At 47.8% G+C, this 20,898-nt stretch overlaps 1 protein-coding gene across 1 annotated transcript in view; it reads right to left on the minus strand.

Moving 5' to 3' along the window:
• Positions 1-490: 490 nt before the first annotated feature.
• WWOX (WW domain containing oxidoreductase) overlaps positions 491-20,898 on the minus strand; it is a 903,955-nt gene continuing 883,547 nt past the window's right edge. Inside the window, exon 9 of the mRNA XM_037037874.1 lies at positions 491-1,611. Coding sequence (XP_036893769.1) covers positions 1,420-1,611 — 192 coding nt within the window. The 3' untranslated portion in view covers positions 491-1,419. The remainder of the gene's footprint in view (positions 1,612-20,898) is intronic.

Consider the following 20,898-nt stretch of genomic DNA (forward strand, 5'->3'; position numbering starts at 1 on the left):
AATGGCCTAGAAAACAAGGCACCAATGAAAAAGGGGTGAGTGGGAAAGAGCCTCCAAACCACGTGCATTCTAATGCGTGGGGATATTCTCCCATCACCTAGAGGTTGGCAATCACAGGGCGAGCAGACTGCCGAGGACCGGAATAACCCACCGTAAGTAATAACAAAACCTCTTCAGGTGAAATTAAACAACACTCATGCTTCTTTTTCTTTTTTTCCTTCAACAGAAAATATGACGCCAGCATGCTAATTGCGTGAGACAACACGGCCCACAGACAGCCACAAAGCACAAAAGTAAAACAAACTCAGAGAAGAAGCAAGAATGGTGTTTTCCTGGCATCAACAAGAAGCGCTTTATTTTTCCTCTAGATTTCTTTTCTAAAAAAAAAAAGCAAAAACCAAAACAAAACAAAAAAAAACAGCAACAACAAAAAACACCCCAAAACTGAAACTGAAACATTTAAAGAAAGATGACAAACTTCAGGTGATACAATTTGAGCATGTTCTTTTATTAAGCAAAGGGAGGGGTGACAGGAGTTCTAAGCAGGACACTCAGGCAGGGGCACCGAGGAGCTGGGACCCTCCACCGTCGGGACGCGCCTTGAAATCGTGAATGAAGAATGAAGGGGCTGACTCTTCACCACCACCCCAAATGATCCCACAAATTCTCACAGACACAATGCTTCCTTCCTTCCCTGTCGGTCAAGGTATCGAGGGGATGCTTGGCAAAATTTGTTTGCTATAATCTTGAAAGAATTTTTTGTATAGTTTGGCAAGGGAGTCAAAGGACTAGTCCCTTCCTCTGTCTATTCCACCGATGTCTCAGCCTCACAGTGTCACCTCCATCTTTGCTGACAGGGACAAGTTTCAGCAGTCTCTCCCCTGAGTTGCTGAGCCCACTGAGACTTGGTTGGAATAAACAAAACAATGACCTCCTGGATCAACGCAGCAAAGGAGAAACCCTCACTTTTCTTCCCTAAACAGGAGGAAGCCCCTGGCTGCAGTGTGGCCATGGTGGCTATAGATGTGGTGGTGGCTGTTGGGGTGGGGAGTGGAGGACAGAGGACACCAGGCTACTCTTGACAATGACAGGGGATTGCTTGGGCTTCTACAAGAAGATAAGGACCCCACATACCAACTGAGCATTCCCTTTCAAACAGGCCACTACCAGGAGAGCAAAGGGACCCAAGCCTAAGCCAACCCCAGAATCACCCTGGGATCAGTTCCCTGCTTCCCATGGATACTTAATGTCTTCCCATCTGCAGTGACTCCTCTCACTCCCTTTACTCTGGCAGACCTGTGTGGGAGGGACATGGAAAGGCACCTGGGAGAGCAAGTTGGAAGGCGTCCTGCGTCGGCAGTGGCACGCGGTGCACGCACAGGGGTGTGTGTGTGTGCCCGGGTCTGCCCGGGCTCCCGCTTAGCTGGCCTGGCCTTCGCCGAGGGCTTCCTGGATCAGCCTCTCGCTGAGCATCCACAGGGCCCGGGCGGTCTCTTCACTCTGGGCCTCCGGGGAGGGCAGGCAGCGGCAGCAGTTGTTGAAATACATCCCTCCCAGACCCTCCAGCTCCGGAGCAGCGGCGCAGTAGACGGTGGTGGCAGCTCCCTGTTGCTGGAAATGAAAGGGAAAAGATGAAAAAACTAGTTTTTGTTTTTATTTTTTAAGAAAAGAGGTGATGACATGACTTTCTTCTGACTGGGAGTTTGCAAGACTCTTCCCGCTTGGCCCGGTTGTAAGTGGATCTCTCAGCATCGTGGCAAAGGGGACCGACCGATCTCAGCGCCCAGCCGGTAAAACGGAGGGTCGCAAACATACCCTGGAAAAGTGAGCTCCTAAACCCTGCTGGTGTCTAGAATGCCTGATCTCATCTGATCTCGGAAGCTAAACCCTGCTCCTCAAGCTGGTGTGGCTCTTCACACCTCGTATACGAAAAGGCTTCGAAAATAAATACACACATTGAGCAATCACATCGATGTCTCTTCCCAGCAAAGAGGAAAAGACAGCAAGAAGGAATTCATCCAGCCCCTTGAGTTGTCCATGCATAATGCATTTGGACACCAAGATGTTTCTAGAATCTTCTGTCTGAATTACATCAACTGCTGTAATAATGGCCCATTGGGTAGAAAACCCAAGAAGGACTGGTGCCACCTCTTTCCTTTAGACTTTGCCTATGGTGCTGAAGTGCTATGTTAAGGGGAGGGTTTGCAACGCTACATTGAAACGTTTAACACTCATCTGCCCATGTCCCTCACCACGCACATATATGTACACATATGAACATATTCCCCACCATACATGCATGCCTCATGCAGACACATAACAGATTTATTAATTCATCCAGATCCTAGGAAAACCTTTTTTTAAGGTCATATTCATCCCATATTTGCTTTGGGGCAGCGACTTAGGGGGCGCACCTCCTCCCCATCCACTTCGACGTGCAAGTTGCAGTGAGTGCAATCGATCACTTTCAATTCACCTTTTGAGTAACAGTTGGCGCTGTGGCTAGGGATGTGTGTGCGAGGAGGCCCCCTATCATTCAAGCTGACAGAATACTGTCAGGTCTGCTGTAAAGAGGGCAAGAAATCACTTTGCTTTGCAAGCCATAATTAAAAATAATAGGCTGGCGTTCGTAGGGAGACACGGTAGACACAGCTCTAATTTAAAACCAATACAGTTTACCTGGCATCTTATGATTATTTATGTGCATCACAGCCCTGTTGCATCAACTAATTACAGGCTGATGGGGTGGGGGGGTGCACCAGAGGGTGGAGAAAGGCAACCAGGAGTAAGGTCACCATTAGAAACACGTTAAGGATGTTTGATTGAGGGGAGAGTGCATTTCTGTCCCCACCCAAAGCTTGCCATTTTTCTGCCCCTACAAGATTTATTTTACATTGTGACCAAGCAGAGTGCTTAGTGGAAAATCATGCCCGCACACGGTTTGGGTGGATTCGCTGTGACTGTGTACTCTAGAACTTTTGGGAGTCATGGGCATTCTGAGGATCAGGGTCTCAAGATGTTAGACTTTCAGGAGAGCGCTACAAAACAAACTTGGGTTTTGTTTGTTTGTCTGTTTGTTTGGGGGGAGCTTCAATGCCAGGATCTGTGGTCACTTTTGAATTAGGGTGAAAACCAAATGGTCGCATATAGTCCAGGGACACAACTGTGGGGAGGGGTGTGGAGTGGAGTGGGTGTGAGATAGAGATGAGTTCTGACCATAGCTGGTGTTCTGCTGTCCCGGACAAGCCCTGTTAGTTCAGAATCTGAACACCAGATATGACTCGGACTTACTGAAATAGCAATTGGTTTGTTACTTCCCTAACCCCTCACCATACCCACTCCCCAAATAGCCAGTTATTTCCTCGGATTCAGCTTTCTTTTGGAATCGATATTGTGTGGTTCGAGTCTAATGGGAAGAAGTTCATGTCATCCAAATTTTCTTCCACAGAATTCTTATCCCTAATGACCCTTTGTTCAGTGCCTGGGACATTTCTCTAAAGAATTTCAAGAGGCTTCTCTGACCCCTTGCATCTCATGTGTGGAAAAAGGGAAGCAAAGTACCTCTAAAGACAAACGGAAGAATTGAGATGCTTGCCCTGCTAACTCAAGCCAAATATCATTTTGGCTTTGCTCCTTAGCAGACAGAGTTCAGGTGGAGATGGTGTTTTGCATAATTTTCTGAATATCTCTCTTAGATTTCCATTTTACTCTGCAGCTGCCAAAACCACCAAAGAGCAGTCAGGTGATTTACCATCTACTCTAAGGGGTGAGAGAATCCAACCAGCTCTTGTCCACAACCAGGCTCCCCACCCGCACCCGAGAATCCTGCTAATACCAGCATTTACACAGCACGACAAACTGGCCTTTCACAGTTCCACCGATCCAGAGAAAAGATTAAAGTAGGCCACTCGGGAAAGCAGAAAGCGGAATTCTTCCAAACCCAATGTAATATTTTGCCACTGTGACCTTCTAAAATGATATCACATCACGCCCTTGCATTGTTGGAATGGTATTTCCACAAAGAAATTCTGCACTTATGTTGATTCAGAACCACACTGATGAGGGAGCCAGCGGCGTGCGTTTTCCCTCCATGGAATCCGAATGCAATTGCACTTGACCTCATTCCGTATAGACCTACCTTTGGCCATCATGATGAAAACCACACATTTCAGAAAACCCCAATCTTTCATCAAGAGCTGGCTCTGATTGCCACTGGGCTTGGGGCTATCCAGCATATAAATCACATCAAGTAGTTCTGGCTTTGTAGAAGGACACAGGACATCAGGCGCAGCCAAAAGCAGAGACCACCTTCTCCACTCGAAGGTCAGTCGTGGAGCCCTCTCTGATTCACGCTCACTTCAACTGGTACTCGATGTACTTTCCCTTCTTGCTAGTCAGCTAAGTCAGCTAAGTGACCTTTTAGTCCCAAACCCACTACTTTTTCAGCTTCTTGGAGAATCCCCTTTTCAGCTATACCAACAGCAGCCTCTGAGTGACATCTTTATGTGAGCACATGTGACGACAGTTTAATAACAAGCCCTGATTTTGGGCACATCTGCTTTTCGGCCTGCCTATCATCAGAATAAGATGGAGGCACATTAGGGAGATCTCATTAGTAAATAAATCAGTCTTGCTCATTCGAGATAAAACCCCCTTTAAACTGATAAAAACAAATTGAAAAGAGTACTTCTTCACCATCAAGTGGCTTTCATGCCACCTGGAGGGGGCCGTCAGTACATAAGTCAGAAAAGATGAAAGAGTCATATAAGGGAAACAGTGTCACCAACTCCATCACAAAACACCTGAAGCCACGTCTAGCGAGTTGTCACCACTGTTTACCGATCCATTGTGATGAGATAACAGCAACACCTTGGCATCCAAACTCAGGCTGGGGCTGCCGGTCCCCCTGAGCAATTATTTTAAGAACAATTTCTCAGGAGCCCGTAGGGCTTCAGCCACTGGTCACAAGCACTGGGGTGCAGCATCCCCATCCTGTGGAATTGGCAGCGAGTCAGGGCGTGCATGACACAGGGCCGGGAATTTCTGGGAAGCCCGGTGGAACCTTTAATCACGCCTGAATGCCATTTCTGATCTAATCAAACATTTGTGAGCTGCCAGAGAACCGTGCCATCAATCTTTATAGTGTATGTAAAATTACCCAGGATTCTTGTTTGGGGTTAAGTTAAGAGTATCTCGGTAATAAAGGTTCATCATTCTCTTTCAGAAATCATTTGTCAGGTTTGCAGCACGATCTCCAACTACAGGAAGGTAGATTTACAAAGCAGTTGCCGTTTATTTATAGTTGAGGCCCTGAAACCTAAATTACACATCCTTCCCCAACTCTTTGTTGGGCTGAAAATGTTTAAGTAGCGGCTTTTCATCAACATTTATTTGATAACTGCTAGCCATCCATTTGTAGTTGTCAGCATGGAATCAGAATGAATATTGACTCTTCTTAAAGGGAAAGGTACAGAGGTTTCTAATAGACAATACGTAGTAAAGGAAAAGCCACCCACCTACTGATATTGGTAGTGCATTGTTAGTATTCTAATACAACTTAGGTTTTAATAAGGATACATATCTCACAATTAACATTTAGTTTTCAAGTTTCTCTATTTTAAATGCATGCTTCTTTAAAAGAAAGATGAGATTCTGGTCTTAAAGTCGATTTAACTAGAAGATGTATAAAAATAGACACTGTCACAGAATATCTATCTATATTCAATGATTCTGAGAGGAGAGGTTCTCAGATTGCTTTATCACAGATATACAGATATCAGGAGACTGCACAGAATATGTTGAATGAATCCATTTTTGCAGAAAGTAAAGATGTGTAAGGGAAGTGTCAGGGAACTTAGCCTGGGCTTGGAACCCCGAGGGCAGGGAGAAGGGCCCCTTGGGAAGAGGGCAGAGATTACTGTGCTCCATGCCTGGGGCAAAGAGGTGAGCAGGAGTGAGCAGGTGCAGCAGACAGAGAAGGCAGGCACCTCTTCCAGTCCTCCGTGCTTTCTCTGTTTCGCATCCGGGGCCAGGGGACAAAATGAACACTTCCCAAATGCAAAACCAGCCACCCAGGCGAGGCTCTGTGAGTGCCGCCGAATCACCTACCCCAGAGCCCCGGAGTGAGCACACGTCTCGCAAGTGGAATAAATGTTGCCCCCACACTCTCTCTGTCTTCTCCATCTCCTGAAAGACAGGTTATAATCATGCCACTGGAAAAGTACAACACTGTTTCGGAGTTCATCTCTGCGTCCCAGTTTGTGTATTCCTCCAAAACAGTCACAGTCTGAACCTCTGATTTTGAAGACAAACAAAAGCAAGCTATTCCTTACAAAAGCTGTGATGGTGAGTTCTGTGCTTCCCGAGAACAATCTCCTAAGCTGACAAGTGTGCCGCGTGTTTTATTCGTTCACAGTGTAATGCAGCTTGGACAAGAGTGAGGCTCCCAGGCCACCCCTGTTGGCAGAGCCACGTCCAACAAGTAGCCCCCCTTCCTCCACTGTGACATTTGTGTAAGGTTGTGGAGTAAGTGCTAGTCGACCAACAGGCCAACCTGCACCAAAATGATGTCAGAGGGTAGGAGAGAACAGAGAACTCAACTTGAAGGACTGCCTTTGAGAGGGCATACTTTCCAGTGAGCTTTTGCAAACGGGTACCGTTCATGTGGCGGCAATGGCTGGCATTAACCGAGAGCTTACACTGGTTCAGGCAGACCCCACACAGAAGGCTTTCTGAGAACGATAGACTCACCCCAACACACCTTTACAAGGCAGTGACAGGTATCTGTGGAGAAGCCCACTCAGTACCAGAGATCAACAGCAACTTATCTGAAGTCACCCAGACTATGGTACAGGGAACCCACTCCAGAATTTGGACACACTGCTATGCACCCCCACCTCCTCCGCCGGCCCAAATATGTGACACAGACATTTGCACATTGCCCGATCCCTGTCCTATGTCTCCCATTTGGCTGAAGCTTCCTTATGAGGAGGGCCTCTTTGCCATAACGTGACACCCTGGCACCACGGCCTAAAGTGAAATGTGGGGTTTGCCCTGTGTTCACCTGAGAAATGCTCAAAAGGGATTTTCCATTGTTGATTTAGTCAGTGAACTAAGTTGAAATTATATCCATTTGGATGAACAAAAGTGAGGACTCAGCGAAACCTCAGAAGATCCGGTAGCAAATGACCCTTAACAAAAAGGTCACCTGGTTCAAAATGCCACCTCCAGATGCCAGCTTGGCCCAGCTAAGGAAACTACTCTTGGATGACCGACTTTTTTCAAAGCCTAAGCCACATCAGAACCAGTAAACCTACCCAGTCTTCGTTTTGTGAATTCATGGACAAGAAAGTGAGTGTGGCCTTTCGGAGCACGACCTCCGACGCTCCAGGTCAGGTTGGCAGCAGACACTCTCATCCAACGCCTTCCCCCCCGCCCCCCACGGGTAATGCCTAACCAACCAACTCCTACAAATTCCTAACCACCCATTCCTACAAAGGCGTTAAACAATACAGGCGTAGTTACACGCAGACACTTCCTGTGGGAGTGTGAACAACTTCCCCGTGGCCTTCGGAAGCTTAGATCACAGGCTGTTCTCAACGTTTATTACAGCAGGACATACATGCAATTGCTCCGACTGAAATAGTGACGAAGATCAGGACAGTGGACATCTGTCGTTAACTGTGGAGGCTTTAAATGTATGAGAGCATGTTCCTGAGACTGACTTAGATCACATTTGGATTCTTAGCCTCGCAGGGGAGGATGTGACCACTCTGACACAATGCACCTGGACAAAGTGTTCGGGTATTTACCTCTTGCCACAAGGAAACAGTTTCATTGCTAAACACATGTTTACAAGTGTGGAAAACCTCAGAAGTTCCTTTCCAGTTGACTGCCTTTCCCATAGCCGGTGAAGGTGTGTCATTCCTCACCAACACTGGGGACACAGTCTCTGAAAAGGCTGTGACGGCGGAGGGAGGGCTAAGCAGTGGGATATTCCCACCCGTCCCCATAAATGAAGTTGGTCCAGCACAGTCCACCACGCACCACTGCAGGTCTCCTGACTGAAATATCGGAGGGGAAACGGACGTGATGCTGCTTTCAGACGTCAGCCCTACGTCCCCAGGCCTCATCTGGAGAGACTCTACAAGTCGACCCCAAGCCTTTCTCCTTTGCAGTTCCGTCATCCCAAACCCTGTGTTCCACATCCCAGTGATGTCCCAGTGAGACTTCCAAGGCCGCGCCATCCTTCCTGGTGAGAGATGTGGATTTCTAGCAAGACTATTACAGAGTCTGCAGAGGTGGACTGGAAGACCAGCAGGGGAGGGGCTGGCAAGTCAGGGGTGTTGTTTCTCTGAGAAATATTTGCAGGAAAAAGTCCATACACCAGTAGGTTCAGGATGGGAAGCTGGAAAACATTTTTTTAAAAGCAGGAGAATATATTTGTCTTTGCTAGCCTTAAGTTTTGGGGAGGAACAGGTAGCCAGTCCCAACCATCCAGAGGGGTCCAGAGCCATGTTTGTGTTGGGCAGGCTGGGCCGGGCAGGACTTCCACTTAGCCCTCAGCAGGACTTAAGGGCAGAGTGACCTTGGTAGGCTTTTAGGACCTGTGTTTTCACTTTTGTGAACTGTTCTAACTTTCCCTTGAAATAAACAGGCCCTTTTCATACCTCCTCCCTGTTCCAGAATCCTTGCCATACAGGATCCCAGGGTTCTGTGAAAGATTTGTGATCGGTCCCAAAAGAGTACAAGTGTGCAATTTAGAATGATCCCACCTTCCTGGGACCACTGTTATTATGGTACTCTACCGTGCTTTGGTCGGGGGCAGGGAGGTGCCCCTTGGAACGGGGGAGGAAAAAGGGGTGACTTCAAGGACAATCCCGGTGGGCGATGTCATGCATGCATATTCCATGCACCGCATCTGTGCCTGCCAAAGACTGTTCTAGAACTGAATGGCTCAAGAGATGGTCACTGCAATGAAGAGAATGTCATTGACTATATCCATGAATGAATTCCCTGGGCATCGTCTGCCAGGGTTCCTGGAATACCCATACTGCTCAAAGTACAGTTTCCTTTGAAATGGGTTTCCTCTTGCTGGGATGGAACACTGCACCGGGGTATCCACTCTTCCACGGTTTGGTTTGAAACGGCTGTGCAGAAGAGCCATAGAGATCTGCCACCAAAATATGCACCGTCCTTCGACGTGGGACAAATCTGATGGCGTGTTGCTGAGCTTCTCCAATTGGGCCACCTCAATGCCAGTGCAGAAGGAACTACTGGGTGTTTATAAGAGATAAAAGAAGATACTGAGCTGGTTTTCATTTGAAACATTTTACATGCCTACTCAATGTCTTTAATCTCGGTTATAGCTAGTTCTGTATAATGTATATATATGTATGCCTCTGTATTTGCCATGTACACTGATATAGCCTTTGAAATTACTGCCAGGCAGAATTAATGGGTTCGGTCCTAATGTCATGGAGCAAAGAATACCTTCATAGTTTAGATAAACTAAAACTCTCCCATTCCTTCATACACAGTCACTCTGCTCCCTTGGCCCTTCTAGAACACCGAAGAGCGAACTGCTTTTGTGAGCAGGTGGGGTCACAGGGCAAACCCCAAACAAGCTGTTTGTTTCCATTTAAGGTGGACAGTTCATTTAAACCTGGGTCACAGAGATGTCTGACAACATTGTTCTAGAAAGGCAAGGGGGGTGGTCATAACCCCCACAGGATGTTCTGATGGGGCCACGTCACGGTACGAAACTAACGCTCAGCTCCGTTGCCCAGAAACAAACAGGAAAACGGACTTTGTAATAATGCAGATGCCGGAGGCAGGCCCCCACGTCCAACCCACTGCTTCCAGGCGAGCACACTGCTGCGGGTTTGTGCATTCCCATAGAGAGCTCACTCGAACAGATCGTTTCTCAGGCTCAGAGACGCTGGCCTTGTTAATATTTCATGTAGAACATAGTGTGGAGAGTGTCTCATTTATATTACTTCCATAATTAATGGTGATAGCTTAGGCGCTGCCTTTACAAAGGGAGATCTCGTCACAGTGGTCGATGGGTAATAAGAAACAATAGATATTTCATTCACCAGCAGCTTGTCTCTAGTTAGTAGGAAATGATCATGTGTGCTGTTGCTTTAATTGCCAGGGTAAATAATTCTGCCTCAGTGTTAGTGAACATTTTAAAGCACTTGATGCAAATAGACTAGAAACAAAACAAACAAAAAATTACCTTGATGATGTAACACCTTAGCATAGAAAGTTACAAAGGTATGTGTTTTTTTTTATTGCATTCTATCATGCAAATATTGTCTAAATATGCATGTACTAACTACTCATCTACTGTATTTTAGGAAATACAATTAGGCCACCTTTCTCTTCCTACGTAGACTGTAAATAACTGTAGATCTTTCTCGTTTCCCTATGTAAATATATGTAAATACTAACAAGCTATGCATGCTGATATTCTAGGCAATTTCAGGTAATTTTATAATCTGCAGGCATGTACTTGAACTGGTTTGTTAAAAGGAAAAAAAAAAACCTCGCAAACTCTTTGAAGCTGAATAGACATTAAAGATTCCTTCCTAGACCACTGTGGCCTCTTCTGTTTGCCGTCTCGTCCCTGAACAGAGTCCCACGCTTCCCTCGCTGCCCCCAGGGAAGAGATGCCTGGGCACGCGGGGGCCCAGGAAGAATGCCTGAGCTAGGGTTTTATGGTTCTGGCTTGGGTTTTACACACTTTTTATGGGCTTTCTGAAAAATTTCTAGAATCATAAATAGCCATCTTTGAATTTTCTAGCAAAAGGATCTGGAGTAAAAAGAATACATATTTATTGTTCCCCTATGTGTGCCAAACAGGGCTAGGTGCTTTACATCCCCAAAACCCGACGAAAGGGTCCTGTCACTCCTACTTCAAAGATGTAGAAATCAGTCACTGCAAGATCAGCACTTGCCCAAAGTGACCAAACTATTAAATGCCCCCAAAACCCCAATTCTATCCTGTATTTTTGGCTCTGGGGCCTGTACAGTTCAGTCTCGGCCACAACTACTCCAGCTCACCATTGCTGTTGGCCACAGCCAACACACACACAAACGAACATGGTTGTGTCCCAATAAAACTTTATTTGCAAAAACAGGCAGTGGGCCGGATCTGGTCCACAGGCCTGTGTTTGCTCACCACTGCTCCACATCCTGGGGAAACTCACTCGCTCTTCAACAGACCATTAACATTTCCCTCTTGAGTATGTGTTTGATGGGCAGGGAAATTATTCGGTCAATTGAAAGTTCTCTGTCTATTCCTTGAAGGTAGCAACACTATTTGTAGAAGTCATAAAATAATAAGGAAGTGAGCAAAAATGAAGTTCCTTGAGCTTATAAATCAAGCTGTCTTCCTCAGACAAATCTCATGGACAGGTTTCAATTTAGTTATCTTTTGTTTTTATAAATGGAGATGGGAAAACAGTATGAAAGACTAAAGTAAAAAAAAAAAAAGAAAGAAACCAAGAGACACTTTTCAGTGACGGGAAGGAGGCTATTACCTCAGGTCTCTATGGAAACCAAGCAGTGCACAAACTTTTTAATGGTTGGAAAATAGCGTTTGCATTTGAAGATGTTTTTCCCAAGTATCATGCTTCTGTGTAAATGCATTAATTGACAGTTTCCTTTGGGAGGTTTTTATTGAAGTTGCCAAACTTAATTTGATGGCATGAGGGACTCTCTGGAGCCCTTGAAGAATGCAGCGAAGTTAGGTCCTTAGAAAAACGAGGCAGCTCTGCACCGCGTACAAATCCAGGCCAATTCTCCTGAAAAGCAAATGAAGAACCAGCCTTCATTCCCTATAGGTTGCCATTTAAAAAGCCCTCTGTATTCTTGTGGGATGGGACACACACCTTCTAACCTCTACTGAACAAGAATGAGCATCATCTCTCAGTCCTGAAGGGAACTGGGGAGAAGAAATAGGGAGAGGAAAGATTTGGGTGCTTTTACAGATTGGGTGGCATTGTAGGATGGTGGAAAAAGCCAGGGAGCTGATGTCAGAAGTACTTGGACTTGAATTCTGCCATGGCAGCTCTGTGGCAAACCGCTGAGCCTCAGTTTCCTCACCCATGAAACAGGCATAACGCCAGCCCATGCACGTGGGTCGAGGTAGGATTAGTGATAACATTTGGCCATTTCCTAGGTATATAATAGATGCTAGTTCAAAGGTAGCTATAACTCTATTTATTAAAAGGTTAAAGAAGGAAGCACACAGATCAAAATATCTTGCCCTTCCTTCATGCAAGAGGCTTAAAAACACAGAAAAGGGAGGGGATCGCTGCCTTCTAGGCAAGAAAGTCAAGTGGCGGTCACCTTTCTCACCAAGTTTTACCCAGTGTCGCTGGGCACCACACTGCCCCAGAGCAACTTGTTTCCCAACTCCAGGCTTAAACTTTTCTCTTGGCCCGAAATTCTCCCTCCTCTTTGACTTCAAACTTGAAGGCTGCACATCACCTACTTTTTGGCCTTCCCTTTAGAGACCTGTCACCTGGCCCAGCACCTCAACTTCAGCTGGATGGCCCAGCCCAGGTACAGTCTTATCACAGTAGTCACTTTCCAGCCTTTCTGTTATCTTGTTCCAAACCCACCCTGAGCTCTTGCATCTTGGCCAGGGAGAGTGTGAGCCATAACAGCTCCCTCAGGTAGGCGAGCCCAGTCCCAGCTGTGATAGCCGTCAACAACAGAAAACACTAACAATGCTGGTGATGGCCTATTTTGTGCCAAGGACCCGTTACTATTTCTAATTTTCATAACAGCCTCAAGAAGGAGGAGACGGAGGCTGAAGGAGGTCAAGTAACTCACAGCCATGTGCCTGGGACATGCTGGAGCTAAGATCTAAACCATGTCTTTCTCAGCTCAAAGCCCATGTTCTTGCTCACGGCTTACACTTTCTACCCGATACGCTGTTCACTCTGTGACCTCCTGAAATTATGTGTAAATGTGGAAATCTAGTCCCATGAGGCTATGTACATATTCCCTCTCCTGGTGATTTGATCTCTCTGCTGGCCAAGCCCCTGTCCGTGGGGCCTCAGGGAACTTTGTCCTCCTCTCTGAGCCCATTTCTCAGTCCTCAAACCCCTGGGCTGCGGATATCATTTGTGCCTGCATGTGATTTTGGGCAATACCTCAGAAGGGGTCTGAGCTGCACCCCTGCCAGGTTCCTCTTCTGCAAATTATTCCTCATGTAGGGAGGACTTAGCAGCTGGCAAGGCTCAGGTCAGTGGCGGTGCATGTGGGGGCCATCTGGCCCCATTTCCCAGGGCGGGCTCAGGATAAGCAACCGCGGTTGGAACTGTCCTGCCCTCAGTGCAGAGAAGTGCTGAACTCATGACAATGGGGGTACACTGAGGAACACCGTACTCGGCAGTTTTGGTTTTTTGGCCCCTCTGGCTGCCACACCTGGTAGGATCCATTCTCTCACAATTGCCTGGCTTGTAAAAATGAAGGCACACAATATGTTAGCAGCTCCCAAGCAAGGCATCAGTGAGGACACAAGCTAGCTGTGTAGCTGACCCTCAAGTTGTCAAGAGGGGTTGGAAGTCTGTCCTCCACTGCCTGTTCCCTCTGGATTCCCAACTGAATGACTTCACAAGGCAGCCCCCTTGATGTAGGACTCCCATGTGAGGCCTGGATTCCTTCTGTGCTACTTTCTTGGTGCCAAGCCCCAGAATTTTGCCTGAAATCTTGAGGGAGCCCTGTGCAGGTGTTATTATATCTATTTTATTTATAGGGAAAGTGAGGCTCATGCATGTGTTAAATGACTTAGTAACCAATAGCTCTTGTTTGCTGAGTCCTGATCACGTGCCACCAGCCTTTCACGCTGCCCACGAGGGTCCACCCTGTGCCAGATTCCTTTGAGGCCATTGACATGCACCGGCCCCAGTTGTGGGCAGGTGCTGAAGCACAAAGAAGCAGAGGTCAAAGAGCAAGTGGCAGAGTCAGGAGCTGAACCCCATTCCTTCAGCTGCAGACCCGCACACTTAGCTATGGTACCAGGGTAAACAGGAAGGTATTTCCTGTCCAGGTGAAGTGCGATCACTGAACGCCCACAGATGGAGATTCTGCATGATCTTCACAGTAGATCTTTGAACAACAATAAGTAGCACAGCATCCCAGGCTTTTATGAGATGTTTTTTTCAGTGCTGTCTCATTTATAATACTCCCAAGCTGAGAGATGTGGAATCTGAGGTTCAGAAAGGTTAAGCATTGCTCAGGGTCGCACAGCTAGGGAGTACTGGTGCTGTACTGGGGTGCCCACGCCCTTAACCCCTTTGCTGGATGGCATCTTCGGCCACAGAATTCAAACCTTTCCAATGACATTAGTCACTTGCTTATCCAGCGGTGGGATGTGTGTCTCTGGTTAGATGTTCCACAAGGGGCATCAGACCCCTGGGCGTGAAGCTAACACTGAGATGGAGGCCAGCGATTCAACTACCCAAGAAAAAGTCATGAGAGGGAAGCCACTGGTTACCCTGAATCTATAATCAAAGGATGGAGCATGTCCCATGAAAGAGCAACCTCTTACTAAAAGCACAACCTTTTAATATGAAAAAAGGGGAGGAGTTAATTTTCCTGACTGCTTTTAACCTATACTATTCTCTAAGGCTGCTGCTTGTTCCCTAGGTTTTGGTAAAGGACCCATTGATTTAAACTGTTACACACATCAGGGCAGAGCCATGACTCCCCAGATTTCAGCACTACTTCACCCCTCCCCAGAGGCTGAGGAGCATACCTTGCTGGTAACTGGAAAGGCAGAGCTTCAGATTCATGACCACAGTGTCTCTAGGGCCCGTGTATCAACCACTTCCCATCTTCACAGTGAGATACACCCCAGCCATTGTCCAGGGTGTTTGTGCTTTCACTATAGAAAGTGTTGGGGGGTGGTGGGAAATGAACTGCCAACCTATAGCTTGTGTCTGGTATTACGGACTTGCCTTGCTAAGGCAACACGAAGTCTCAGCTTACCACCACAGCCACCTGTTCATGGGGGTGAGGAGTGTACTAAGCCAATTAAAATGGACTTTTCCATGAGCTGCTTTGCTTTGCTTAAATGACACACCTGTGAATGAAGGGTTCGTGACAGTGGCCTATTGGTAAGCGAATTACAAATGGAGAGAGGGAGGGAGCCTGACTTGTAGTGCCTGCCAAATCCTGTGGTGTAAACACCCTCAGCACGAGCAGAATGCAGAGCTGGGAAGACAGCCACACAGTCAGCTCATGAAACCCGGCGTGATCCCGCTCCAGAGCTTGATTAACTGATGGCCTGCGGAATCCAGCAGTAGGGGTTGTTTGAAGAAGATCATGAGACATGATAAAGCAAGTCAGGACTTCAAGACACGCAAGGCCCTGTGGGAAAATATAAACCCAAACCAGTATGGGATACTGGGGGACCAGAGTGACAAGACTTGAGACTTTCAGATATTGTTCATGTCGGTCCCCTTAACTTAAAAACTGATTCCACTCAGGTGACTCCCAGCATCTATGTAGCCACAATTGCTAACATGTATTTAGTAATGAGTCCTAAACACCATTCTAGAAACTTTGCAACCTCCTCTTATTATTGCAGCAGTTCTGCAAGGTAGATAAGAGCCCCATTGTAGGGATGAGGAGACTGAAGTTCAAGGAGATGGAACTTGCTCAAGGTTACACAGAGCTCTTGAAATGCAGGGCCAGGATCTGATCCCAGATCTACCTGATTCCAGACCTCACCACTTCCCCAGCTCACCAGGGGAATAACTGTGCTCTCTAGGAGTTCAGCACCCTGGAAAACACCGCATTTGTTGTCTTAGGTCCTTTCTACAACAAGTGGAATACATATATTGTAACAAATGCATCTGTCTCCCTCCACCCAAATGTCTCCCATTGCAGGATACAGGATCTGGGACCCTGTGAGGATGTGGGAGAGAAAGGGAGGGTATGAAAGGGGGGACAGAGGCTGGGTAGGGAAGGTACCAGGGAGAAGAGAGGACAGGACCCCTCATGGGACTGGAAATCTTGGGACACTGAATTACTATTTCTAGGTATTGATGGAAGCTGGGCACATACAGACTCAGAGTTTGCTTCATCTGCCCCACACTGCAAGCCTGGTGAGCGGAGGTAACCCTTTGGCTTTCCCAGACACAGAGTCCGGCACTTGGTTGGAAGCTGAGGACCCCTGGCTTTAGTTCGTCCACCCTCAGATGCAGGCACAGAGGAGAGGACGCTGCTGTTTGCTCACTTTGCACTTCTGTAACTCTCCGAGGTGCAAAACCTCGAAGATGCTTCTGGTTTTGCTACTTCCTCGAATGAAAGCACAAACAGGTCCCGCTCATCAAATTGCATGAGAAGAGTCTGTCCTCAGCGATATTATTGCCCCTACTTTCAAAAAGAATATTTTAAGCAAAGGTACCTTTACCACCTGAGTTCATCAACTCTTTCCCATATGGGAAGGACAGCATTTTCAAATAAGAAATAGAACTAATGATGTAGGACAGCAAAAAGGTAAAATTTTCTTTCCTTTCTCGACAGAAATTCCTGCCACAAGTATGATATACCTGGGATGTCAATTTTTTAAAGATTTTATTTATTTATCCTCAGAGGGGAAGGGAAGGAGAGAGGAAGAGAAATATCAATGTATGGTTGCCTCTCATGTGTCCCCTGTTGGGAACTGGCCTACAACCCAGGCATGTGCCCTGACTGGGAATCGAACTGCGATCATGTGGTTCGCAGGCCCACGCTCAATCCACTGAGCTACACCAGCCAGGACCCTGGAATATCAAATTAAACCCATTGACCGACTTCATTCTAGGATTCCAGGTACCTGGACTGTTCCCCCCCAAACAGCACTTCTCTGATCACACTTACCCATTATCCCTGCTCACCGCTAGCTCCCGGGCAAGATGCAAGTTCCTACTCTGGGCCAGAGGGCCTGCCTTTCTAGCTTTCTCCTCTCCCTTTCCTCTGTTCCTGTGCTCCGGTCACATGGATGGACTCTACACTGAGAGGTAGGGCCACGAAGTCAGCCCACAGCACTGCTGTGGAGGCTGGGGGTGCTGCCCAGACCCCTGTCCTGGACCAGAAGACACTCATCTCCCCAGCTGCTGGGCTACTGTTTGCTGAAGGTTGAGTCCTTCCTCAGGAACTGCCATCAGTCCCAGGGAGCTGCCTTGCCCATGGGGCACCGCCTGCAGGAGGCAGCCTCCAGCAAGGACTTTCTGCCTTCTTTGCCCCATTCAGGACATCTCGGAGGGTGACCCAGGCCTCAGTCTCTTTGGGACAGGCTAAAGAGTCTGATGCTCCTCCACTGAAGCTAGGCCCTCCACTGGCCCCATCCTGCCTGCCACCCTGCCCCACAGGTGTGGACCCTACCACCCTGTGTGCCAACCTCAGCCTCAGAGCCTACTGCTCAGGACCCCCAACCTCCAGCTCTAGCTGGGTGGCTTTGAGAAATGCTCTTAACCACCCTGGGCCAGTCTCCTTGCATGCAACCTTGAGGTACTGGTGCACTCACTGGGTAATTTCGGTAACTAAATCAGACCATGCGAATAACATGGGTGCACAGAGCTGGCAGATCACACTCGGCAAATGGTAGCGGCGGCAGCAGTCATAAGCGCCAACGCTGCTTTCTGCCCACCTGGCCCTTTCTTATCCTTCAGCTGAGGGAATGGCGTGGCCAAAAAGGAAGCACACACAGACTTTGGGGGGCTTCTGGTTAGAGATGGTGGATTCAGTTCAGGCATTTCTGCACACATGCCCTTAAAAACCTCATGAAATAAAGTATAATACAGAGACAAAAAGAAATAGTAAGTGGCCAAGAAATAGCAACAGACATGTTGAAAGCTGATGGACAAGTGGGACTTCCTGACTCAGCAGAGTAGTGCCTACAGAAGAGGAAGGCGCCAGCACGTGCCCCCTCACCGAGGAACTGGGGAGCTGCAAGGAGGTGGCCAGGGTTGGGACCGGGAGGAGGAGGGCTGTTGAGGCTCAGGGACACTGCATGTCATGTACGAGCAGAGTTCTCACATGTGGCGGCCGTTCGGGAAGCAACTTCCATCATTACCCAGGTCAGGTGCCAACTCTTCCGTGAGTTCATGAGAGAAACCTCTCCTCCCGTCACTGCCCATCCTGGGTACCATTGTGCAGCTGGTTGTGTGCAGTTAGACTAAAACCACACTGAGAGGGGTCCCGGCACCCAGCCCAGGGCCTGGCACACAGTAGGTAGCTAGCAGATGTTTCTAAACAGATGAACAAATGCATGATTGCATATCCCAGCAGAGCAAAGGAAAAAATATATATATATCAATCAAACTTGGTTGCTGCATAATAGAAGAACCGGGCAAATGATTTCCTCTCCAAGTTATTGTTAGTGTGTTTTTGACACAGTTGTTCTCAGCAAGTTATGACTCCCATTGGAGTTACATTTCAATTACACTTATTATACGTTAGACACTGATCCAAGCCTGATCCCTCTCTGTCTCTCTCCCCCTCCACACTCCTCTCCGTGACCCTGTGAAATAGATTTGTTATTAGTCCCCCTGTTTACAGAAGACTGAGACACACAAAGAAGGAATTTGCTCAAGTCTACACAATTAGTAAGTGTAAGAGCAGGGATTTGAACTCATGTCTTGTGATTCCGAAGGCCATGCTAACACAGAAGGCAAGGAGACAAAGTCCTGAGGAGCTCTCCCTTGTCCCCAAGCTTGCCTTCTGTGGGGCTCCTGGTGCATGGGGTTAGCTGCCGCCTGCAAGCACTTTAGGGTGAAGGGAAATGGGCTGAGGGGTGCCTTCCGGAGCCCTGTTTCTCTGTAGCGCCGAAGGGGTATCTAGAGTGTGAGTGCTGGAGAAGAGACACAATCTCAAAGAAGGTTGTGACATTTGGCATTTGGAGGTCTCCTCTCACCCTGGCCAATCAGTGAGGTGGAAGGACTGACCCCTCTAGCAAGCAGAGAGCGTGGCCTGATGAAATCTTCAGAGCCTGGTCGTGGACAAGTGGACTGTTTGGGGAAAGAACTGACCAGAGTGCCCACAAGGATTTTGTGGTGGTTTATATGGCAGGGGCTAAAGTGAACTCAGGCCTACCCGATTCAGCGGCGCCCCAAATTCCACCCCCTGGGGAAGGCTGGGCTTTCCAGTCTTCTAGGGATCCTGTCTTTGCTCAAAGTAGAGGCTTCCCTTTCTTTCTTACATATCAGTGGGGTTCCCGCTGGGGCTCCTAGCTGGCTAAGTGACCCGCAATGCCGAAAGGGGGTTAGAAGATCTCTTTGCAATATTTTAAAAAGCTGAATGAAAGGCCTACTTTATCTGCAGAGAGACCACACAGGCTATTACTTAGTAAATCTAATTTGTTGGTTAAACTCCTCTCATCGTCTGAGTTTCCACTGAAGTAGAAAACAGAAGAGGTCTTCTCTAAAGACAAGCCTGCCGCTGAAACTCGTTTTTTCCTCCAGCCTCTTCTTGACTGGAGTTTCAGTGAGACCCGAGGAGGGAGAGCATGGAGGAGACCGGGTGTACTTGGCCCTAGGCCCCAGGAGCCCCATTGCACAACGCCGCCCTCTCAGCACACCCTCGGAGGCTCTCATCTTATCCTCATCCTCCCCCGCAGCCCCACAGGTTGGACAGGAGGATGCAGAAATAGTGGAACTCGGACGTGAACTTGGCTCTTTCCAACTGCAGAGGCTGTGCTTTTTACGCCTTCTGGGAAGGCTCCGGCGGAAAGCACCAGAGCGAGAACACACTATAATGAGAATGCAAGGCGGTGGCTCAGAGACAGCAGAAACCGGCACGTCCCTGGCCGTTCCTGGCCGTGGAAACCAACTTTGGTCAACTATTCGGGAGCCAAGGTGAAATAGCAGAAAGGAGTGTGTGTTGGGGGAGAGGGTGCCAAAGGATAGAGGTGACCTTCATTTCATTCACCTTCTCCCCAATCACTGGTGATAGTAGTGGCTGGGTCTCCCTCTCAGTCCTGCAGCCACATGAGGAAACTGGAGCTCAGAGAGGTGAAGCAACTTTCCCACAAACACACAGCCGGTAAGTGGCTGAGTTGGAATTCAAATATGAAAGGGGATGAATGGGCTCCGAAGTCCATGTTCTTCTCGCTATCATGTCTCTCTTGTAGTGAGAATAAGCCAAGAGGGTGGGCCCTGCACAGCAAATAAAAATTAAGAGGCAGAAAAATGAGTAAATGAAATGAAAGCAAGGGAAAAGCTGCCCTGATAAATATGGCGCCATGTTGATGAGCTTCGGTGTTGCTTCCGAGTTGCCTTGCTACCTCAAGAGAGACCTTTCCACGCTAAACCTTCCCATGGTTGATAGAGACCTCACGAACCCACATCTCTTTCAGTTGTCAAATCATTCTTTGCACTTTATAGATGAGGCCAAAATATCCACTGGGCAATGAGCTCCTTGGAAAAGATTGTATCCACACACACCTCCTCAGCACTTAGCACTGGCCCTGACATGCAGGGTGCTTGGAACCATGTGATGGGTGGATGGATGGATGGATGAAGAACCAGTCACTTGACACACTTTTTGCCCCATTTCAAACCAGAGGGCAGCAGATTGTGGAAATGACTCACCAGTGGCTAGCCAGACTTTAAAAATATATGCATTCCTTATTAGAACTGGCAGGAGCAGCCTCGGTCCGAGGGCAAAGCCTCCTGCCCACCTAATATTACACCAGGTGCGAACCGCATCATCTGGAAATACCCTACGACTAATTATCCGCCCTTATCTCGAGGAGAAGAAAATTGTCGCTAGCACGAATGCCCCAGATTCCTGGTCAGTTTATGTAAGGAGTTTCAAGTGATTGCGGTATTTTAAGCCATTTTTAGCTTAAGTCACCTGACGTGCGGCGAGGCCAGAAAACCTGATCTCTCG

Source organism: Sturnira hondurensis, unplaced genomic scaffold, assembly GCF_014824575.4.
Source record: "Sturnira hondurensis isolate 20B ecotype Veracruz unplaced genomic scaffold, ASM1482457v3 Scaffold0023817, whole genome shotgun sequence".
NCBI classification, from domain to species: domain Eukaryota; kingdom Metazoa; phylum Chordata; class Mammalia; order Chiroptera; family Phyllostomidae; genus Sturnira; species Sturnira hondurensis.